Source organism: Elephantulus edwardii, unplaced genomic scaffold, assembly GCF_000299155.1.
Source record: "Elephantulus edwardii isolate Elephantulus edwardi_28Jun2011 unplaced genomic scaffold, EleEdw1.0 scaffold00243, whole genome shotgun sequence".
NCBI classification, from domain to species: Eukaryota; Metazoa; Chordata; class Mammalia; order Macroscelidea; family Macroscelididae; genus Elephantulus; species Elephantulus edwardii.
The window spans coordinates 1,808,733-1,817,897 of NW_006399993.1; the positions used below are offsets into that span (position 1 = coordinate 1,808,733).

General features: G+C 39.1%; 1 protein-coding gene across 1 annotated transcript in view; it reads left to right on the plus strand.

Moving 5' to 3' along the window:
* The window catches only part of IPP (intracisternal A particle-promoted polypeptide), a 56,461-nt gene that overhangs the window by 30,755 nt on the left and 16,541 nt on the right, over positions 1–9,165 (plus strand). The window contains exon 7 of the mRNA XM_006898984.1: positions 7,324–7,544. Coding sequence (XP_006899046.1) covers positions 7,324–7,544 — 221 coding nt within the window. The remainder of the gene's footprint in view (positions 1–7,323; positions 7,545–9,165) is intronic.

Consider the following 9,165-nt stretch of genomic DNA (forward strand, 5'->3'; position numbering starts at 1 on the left):
AAAAATTTAATAAAAATAAATAAATAGAATTATGATTATATGTCTCAGCCTCTCCTAACAGAATACACAGAAATCAGATTGACTACATCTGTTGAAAGAGATATTGAAGAAGCTGAGATAATGGAGAAGTAATCAACACCAATCTAGGGCTTATTTGTGGAACAGATCATTAACTATTCAAATGAAAGGTAAAGTTAAAGTTGAAGAAAAAACAAGTCCACAAGAATAAAAATATGACCTTGAGTATATCACAACTGAATTTAAAACCATCTTAAGAATATATTTGACACATTGAACACTGATGACCAAAGACAAAAATGTGCTGGGTAAGGACAATGTCCATGAAGGAAGTAAAATGTCACTAAAGGTGAGGGAAGGAAGAAAAGACAAAAACAGCTGTCAGAAGAGACTCTAAAACATTCAGTGGCATGAAAATAAGCCAAAACAAGGGGAAGGAATGCTACAATAAGAGAAATGAAAAGAAGATTTCAAAGGGAATCTTGCAACAAAATGTTTGAGGAGCTGAAGTTAGAAAGCAGAAAGAAAAGAACAGACTCACATTTCTCAAGTGAAAAGAACGGAAGAAAATATTCAAGCCTCTAGTTGCAATACTGAAGGATTCTATGGGCAAAATCTTGAATGAAGCAAGAAGCATTAAAAAAAAAAAGACAGAGATTATGGAGGAATTTGGAATGAGGTCATGGAATTTAAACCATGCTTTGGTTCTTCAAATCAGTAGGGCCTGAGGGCCTGCTTCCCTTGGGTCTAGTTTTGAATGTTTTTGGTCAAATATTTTTCTAGACCTTACAGAACTGGTCTGTCCATTTGCTGTACAGAGGTAACTTGTGGTTTCTGTGGTACTGAATACTGTGATACTGATGTGTCAAATGCGATAATGGTCACCTATGGTGGACAGTGTTTAGTGGAGCTCCTTGATTATAAAAGCTTGGAAGCAGGAGGGGCATCCACTTCCAAAATAGCTTGCCTCTGGAAACCCTGTGAACTTGGAGAAACAATGAAAGTCATACATTCATTGAAATAAAATTGAAACAATGAAAGTGTTCAGGTCTTTCATTCATAGGATTGCTATGAATTGCCTACTACTTGACACTTAACAACAACAACATACCAAAAATAATTCCTTGATACTGAACTATTTCAGGAAGTAGTATTTGACCCAAACCCACTAGTACTGAAGAAAGAAGTCCAACAAGCTAGTAAAGGATTAGGAAAAAAATAAGGCCCCAGTAATTGATAGAATACCATTTGCAGTGTTTCAGGAACCAGATTCAACCCTTGATGAGCTCACTGCTCTCTGTCAACACAGGTGGAACAACTGACTGGAAAGTAATCCTGTTTGTTCCCATTTCAAAAAAAAAAGTGATCCTAAAAAAAATTTTAAAAATTAAAAAAGTTTTAAAAAGATGATCCAACAGACTGTAAATTATCTAATAATATCAGTAATGTCAACTGAAAGTAAAATCTAGCTGAATATTATTTTAAAACAGCTAAAATAGTATATCCACTAGAAACTTCCATTAAGTCAAGCTGGATTCAAAAGGGTCTGTGGTACAAGGGATATCACTGCTGATGTCAAGTGAATCTTATCTAAAAGCAGGATATACCGAGAAGATGTTTACTTGTGTTTTATTTATTATGCAAAGGCATTTGACTGTGTAGATCATAACAAATTATGGCTAATATTAGGAAGAATGGAAATATAACACTATCAACTGTGTTGACCTGGTACATAATATAAGGGGCCCAGACAGAGTGAGAGAAAGAAGTAAAACAAATTCTAATACTTAAAAGGCAAAACTTGCTCGAATGATAGAAACTAGACAAACCACCAAGCTTATCACCCTAAAATACTCTTTGAACTTGGTACAAAAGCTATTCCTGGTTACCCTGTTTCTGCTAAATAATAATATAATTTTAAAAAATAAACAGTATAAAAAAAAGAGAAAATAAACAGTATCACATTTATGTTCTCCCTGAAACAATCACATGAGACCAGATGTTCTACATTTATGCAAAAGCGAAGATGAGAAATCAAGGAAGGGAAGGGAAGTTAGGTCCATGAAAATAGTGTAAATACTGACACATTGTGTAAATTGTGACCAATGTCACTGGCAGCTTTAGTCTTGGAGAGGGTGAAACCAAGTTTATCCTTGGAGGCTAGGATTTTGAAGCTCTGTCTCACATACGTTGGGCACATGGCCTTGAGGGACCAGTCCTTGGAGAAGGACATCATTCTCAGAAGGGTGGACGGACAGTATAGAAGAGGAAGGCCTCGGATGAGATGGGTTGATACTGGGGCAATGGAAGTTAGTGTGTTGGAATTAGTGAGACTGGCTCAGAACAGGGAAGGGTTCAGAGATGCTGTACATAGGGTCGCTATGGGTTGCATGCAACTCAGTGGCACATAACAGCAACAACAATATAAATAGACTTATATAGGGAGCGCTGATGCTGTGCTCCAAAAGGAATCACACTACTAACCCAAAAGCCCACTCATACTTGGCAATTCAGATCTACCAGTGACTCCATGAGAAAAAGATGGCCAGTATCCCCCTGTTCAATTTACAGCTTTACAGACCCAGTGGAGGGTCAACTATGAGTCAGTTCCTTCTAGATGGAAATTAGTGAGTTTTGAGGAACATTACATATCTACATATATAGCAAACTACACAGAAGGTATAGTTACAGCGCCTGCTTAAACAGATCCCAAAAACTCTTGGGATTGGTTTCCTGGCTCAAGAGCCTTTAACTGTAGTCTCAAAGGGCAGACATTCCAAATTTGGGGAGCAGTGTCTAGGGATTTAACGGCTTATGAGTGGCCATCGAAGATAGACTATTGGTCTCTACTAATACAGAGAAAATTATGCATGGAACTGATAGTCTACATGAGCTACAACTTTCCAAACCTGGAACCAAAAGACTGTACAATATCTGGCTACAGTTTTGACTACAAAAGAAAGTTCCAGATAGAAGAGAAAAAAAAAGTCAAACAAAATTAAAATTCCATAAAAAGACCACACATAGACCAAAAGAGACTAGAAGAGCCCCTGGAACTAATAACCTAAAATAAACTTTTAACATGGATTTGAATTTCTCTCTATGGGTCACCCTTCAGTAATATATTGGGTTACAAAATAAGGAATATCACACAAGTAATACGCTGCCAGATGGTGCAGGAAAGAACAGGTTCAGATCTTTTGTTCATATGATTACTATGTGTTGTATTCACCTCAACAGCACCTAACAACAATGTGCTCCCTGAAACAATGATCTATTGTTATTGTTATGTGCCATCGAGTCGCCTGCAACTCATGGCGACCCTATGTACAACAGCCCTAAACTCTGCCCTATCTTGTGCCAGTCTCACCATCTTAAACACACCTACCCTCACTACCCTAGTCACTAAATCAAGCCATCTCATCGAGGGCCTTCCTCTCCTGCGTTGTCCTTCCATCCTCCCAAGCATGACGTCCTTCTGCAAGGACTGGTCCCTCCTTGCAACATGTCCAGAGTATGTCAGACAAAGCCTCAGAATCCTTGCCTCCAAGGAGCATCCCAGCATCACCCTCTCCAGGACAAATCTGTTTTCGTAGCAGTCCATTGTATATTCAATACTCTTCTCCAACACCACAGCTCAAAGCCATCAATTCTCCTTCTATCATCCCTAGTCATTTTCCAGCTCTCTGATGCATAGCAAGTGATTGCAAAGACCATGTCATGTATCAGGCACACCTTAGTCTCCAGACTGCCATCTTTGCACTTCAGCACTTTAAAGAGGTCTCTAACCACAGACTTTCCCATTGCTACACATCTTTTAATTTCCTGGCTGCTGGTGCCAAGAGTATTGACTGTGGATCCAAGCAAACCAAAACTGTGAAAAATCTCAATCTCTTCACCATCCTTTATGATGCTGCCAATTGGCCCAGTGGTGAGAATCTTTGTTTTCTTGATGGTCTTGTTTACACCAAAAACAAAGAAGAGAAAGCAAGAAAGAGAGCAAATTCAGTGGAAACAGAACAAAGATAATGGAAATAACAATGCTTAGACATTGTAAACATTGTAACCAATGGCATGGAACAATTTGTAAATACAGTGGTAAAGTGCACCTCATTTGTTGATAGACACTCATCTAAAAATATAAAATATTAAATATTTTAAAAAGATAAATAGACATGAAGGCTTAAATATTGTTGTGGTTGTTGTTATGTGCCATTGAGTTAAGTACAACTCATAGCGACCCTATGAACAAAAAATCTGAACCCTGTTCTAGCCTACGCCATCCTCACACTTCCTGACACCGAAGAGCCCATTGCAGCAGTCACCCTGTCAATCCATCTAGTCAAGGGACTTCTTCTCCTTCACTGAACCTCTACCCTTCCCAGTATCATGTCCTTCTCCAAGGAATAGCCCCTCCTAGCAACATGCCCAAAGTATATGAGGCGAAGCCTCATCATTCTTGCCTCCAAAAAGCACTCTGGCTGCACCCTCTCCAAGACTTATCTGTTCTTTTGGCGTCCATGGGATATGCAGTGCTCTTCTCCCACACCACAGCTCAAAGGCATCAATTCTTTTTCTGTCATCCTTATTCATTGTCCAGTTTTTGGATGCATAATAAGTGATCAGAAAGACTATGGCCTGAATCAGAAGTTAATCTTACTTCAATTTGGAAGAACCAATGAAAAGTACACATTAGATATCACAAGGCCTTTAAAAAAAGGCATTCCTTTAATGATAGAAGTGATGAAGAGTGGTCTGGGCAGGGCCTACCAAGAGTAGAGACTCCAAAAATGTTCAAATATGTAGGCAGAAAGAAATTAGTCACTAGCAGTCTGTGTGTGACAGATCCTATTAGCTGCAAAACTTGTGCAAACAGAGTATATATGCAGTAAATATTATTTGTTGGCTAATTTAATCTTTGGTCTTGCATATGTGTGTATTGTTTTTCAAATGAGTTGTAGACATGTAACTCACAACTTTGAAGCCAGACAAAACAAGTTTAAATTTAAGATGTGCTATAACTATGCAAAATTCATTCAGGTTCTGAAGAGCGATGTTTTTTGTTCTTAATTACAATGGAAGTAAAAAGATAACCTTTGAATTGTGACTGTTAATTGAAGTAAGGCAAATAAATAATTTGCCATTTAACAATCAATAAAACAGTTTTTATTCTGAGTGATCTAGAAATTAAACTGCAAATTCATCTCGGTCTATAATATGACAAGCCTACATGAAGTGTATGGGAGTTCTGGTGGCTTAGTGATAAGGAATTGCGGTACCAACACAAAGGTATATGGTTCAAATCCGTCATCTATTCCACATGAGAAAGAAGGGTAGTGTCCTGTGTGATCTACTGCTTCTGAAAACCCACTAGAGGATCAGCAATGGTTGATTCTGACTTTGAAGGCACATAACAACAACATTACGTATACAATATGTATAGCTTGCTCAGTTCCACAGTCAACAGTCTTGGGACCAGCAGTCAGGAAATCAAAAGATGAATTGCATTAGGAAAATCTGCTGTCTGAGAGCTCTCCATAGTGCTAAAGAGCAATAATGTCAGTCTAAGACTAAGGTGCATCTGATCCAGGTCATGGTCTTCACAATAACTTGCTATGCATCAGAGAGCTGGACAATGACTAAGGATGATAGAAGAAGAAATGATGGCTTTGAGTTGTGATGCTGGACAAAAGTATTGAATATACCTTGGACTGCCATGAGAGAGCAAACATGTCTCTCCTGGAGAAGGTGAAACCAAGTTGGTCCTTGGAGGCAAGAATTTTAAGGCTCAGTCTCACATTCTTTGGGCCTGTTACCAGGAGAAACCAGTCCTTGGATAAGGGCATCATGCTTGGAAGGGTAGAGGGACAGTGCGGACGAGTAAGATTCCAGAAGAGTAAGATTCCAGAAGAGATGGCATGACACTGTAACTGGCATAAAGAGGGTAGGTGTGTAAGTTGTTATGTGCCATAGAGTTGCCTGCGACTCACAGTAACCCTATTTACAACAGCCCTAAATAATCTCTGACACACCTACCCCCATTACCCCAATCACTGAATCAGTCCATCTCATTGAGGGTCTTCCTCTCTTGTGCTGTTCCTCCACCCTCCCTAAGCATGACGTCCCTCTCCAAGGACTGGTCCCTCCTTGCAACCTGTCCAGAGTATGTCAGACAAAGCCTCAGAATCCTTGCCTTCAAGGAGCAGCCTTGTCTCACCCTCTCTAGGATGAACCTGCTTGTTCTTCTAGCAGCCCTTGGTATAGTCAGTACTATTCTTCATCACCACAGCTTAAAGACATCAATTCTCCTCTGTCATCCCTAGTCGTTGTACAGCTTTCTGATAAATAGCAAGTAATTGCAAAGACAGTGGTCTGCATCAGATGCACCTTAGTCTCCAGTCTGACATCATTGCTCTTCAATACTTTGGAGAGGTCTCTGACTGCAGACTTTCCCAATGCAATTCATCTTTTAATTTCCTGGCTGCTGGTACCAAGAATGTTGATTGTGGAACCAAGCAAACTAAAGCTGTTAATAATCTCAATTTCTTCACCATCTATCATGATGCTGCTAATTGGCCAGATGGTAAGAATCTTTGTTTTCTTGATGTTGAGCTTCAATCCATATTAAAAGCTATATGTAGTCCTTGACTTACTGCAGCAAGTGCTTCAGGCCCTACTCAGTTTCAGCAAGCCATGTTTTGTCAGCTGCATAATGCAGATTGTTGATGAGTCTTCCTCTAATTCTGATGCCATATTTCTCTTCATAGAGCCCAGCCTCTCAGATAATCTATTCTGCATATAGATTGAAAAGGTATGGAGATAGGATGCATCCCTGGGATGTATTTCCTTGCTCTGTTTTGACAACTGCCTCCTGGTCCAGTTATAGGTTTTGCATTGTTAGCACAATCAAGTGTTTGGGGATTCCTATTCAGGGTAGGTCAGGGTTTAGAACTATTGTGCAGAGAGTCACTATGAGTCCCCATCAACTCGGCAGCACCTAATAACAACATGTGTAGTATAATCATAAAGGGAGTGCTGGTGGTCCATGGTAAGGAGTTGAGCTGCCAACCCTTACCACTAGGCATGCAGTTTGAGTCCACTAGTGGCTCTGAAAAAATAAATATGAGCAGTCTCTTTCTGTGCAATTAATTACAGCTTCTGAAAACGCACTGAAGGGTCAGCTATGAGTTGGTTCTGACAGGACCGGACATAACAATATTAAGGATCAGCATAGCAAAGTTAGATCACAAGTATTTTTATTACTCTGTTTTCTATAAAATTTGAAAGAAAACATTCCATTTCTAGGTTTAATTTACGTAGTTGGGGGCATCAGCAATGAAGGAATAGAGCTTCGATCTTTTGAGGTTTATGATCCACTTTCCAAGCGCTGGTCTCCACTTCCTCCAATGGGAACCAGAAGAGCATACCTTGGGGTGGCTGCCCTGAATGACTGCATCTATTCTATTGGAGGATGGAATGAAACACAAGATGCTCTTCACACTGTAGAAAAATACTCTTTTGAAGAGGTAGGTTGAATAATTTAAAATACTTTGTATTATCCTATTAGTATTATTTTAATGTTTATAATATCAATATTGATGAGCTTTTATGTTCATGATACTGATAATTTTGTTTCTGTGTGTTTTTTTTCCAAAGAACCAGCTTTTAATGCCATTTTTAAAAACCCAAAATTTTTCTTCCATTTCCCACTTCATTGATTTCTGTTAATATTTTTCTCTTTTGTTTTAGATTTAGTTTTCTCTTCTTTTTTTAGATTCTTAACGTGGATGTGAGATTATTTTAGGCCTTCTTGTCTATCTAGTATAAATCTTTAAAATTATAAACTTCTCTCAAGCACTGCTTTGGGAAATTTATACCTGCATCACATACATTTTAACATTCTGTGTTTTAATTAGCATTTATCTAAAAATAGTTTTTAATCCCTTTTGTAATTTCTGTTCTGACTAATAGGTAATTAGAAGTGTGTTATGCGGCTTGACAGGCAGGGACAGGAGGGGAAGGAGAGAGCAAAGACTAGTGAACGGATGAGTAAGGTGTGGGGAAGGTTTCAATAGGACATTGTGAATAAAGTTATTATACAATGGTCATTGTTGTTATAAAACAAAACTTATAAGTGACTGAAGCAAACCAATAAAATGAAAGTGTGTTATACAATTTCCAAAGATTTAGGGATTTTCCAGGCATCTCTTTTGTTACTTTGTTCTACTTTAATTCCACTATGACCATTGGTTTGGTACATGTTTCATGTATAAAAAATTTTGTTGAATGTTGTGGTTAGGTGCCATTGAGTTGACTATGACTCATAGCAACCCTGTAAACAACAGATCTAAACCTTGTCCTATCCTGCACCATCCTCATGATGTCCAGTATGCTCCAATCCAGTACTTTATCACTGTGTCAGTCCATCTTGTTGAGGATCTTCTTCTCTTTCTCTGACTCTCCACCTTTCCCAGCATGATATCCTTTTCTAAGGACTGGCCCCTGCTAACAACCTCCCCAAAGTATGTGAGAGAAATTTCATCATCCTCACCTTTCAGGAGCACTCTGATTGCACTACCTCCAAGATAGACTTGATTGTTCTTTTGGTAGTCCATGGGATGTTCAGTACTCGTATTCAGCACCACAACTCAAAGACATTCTTTTTCACCGGTCATCCTTAGTCATTGTCTAACTTTTCACATTAAAATGTAGTTAAAAAGACAATGGCTTGGATCAAGCACACTTTAAACTGACATCATTACTCTTTAACACTTTAAGAGATTATTGACAGTCGTTGTTGTTGTTATGTGCCATCGAGTCGCTTGCGACTCATAGCAACCCTATGTAGAACAGCCCTAAACTCTGCTCTGTCCTGCATCCCGATTCCCCCAGTCACTGAATCAATCCACCGAATCAATCCACCTCAGAGAGGGCCTTCCCCTCCTGCGCTGTCCCACCACCCTTCCAAGTATGATGTCCCTCTCCAAAGACCAGTCCCTTCTTACATGTCCAAAGTATGTTAGACAGAGCCTCCGATTCCTTGCCTCCACGGAGCCACCTGGTTTAACCCTTTCCAGGATGAATCTGTTTGTTTTCCTAACAGTCCATGGTACATTCAATACTCTTCTCCAGCACCACAGCTCAAAG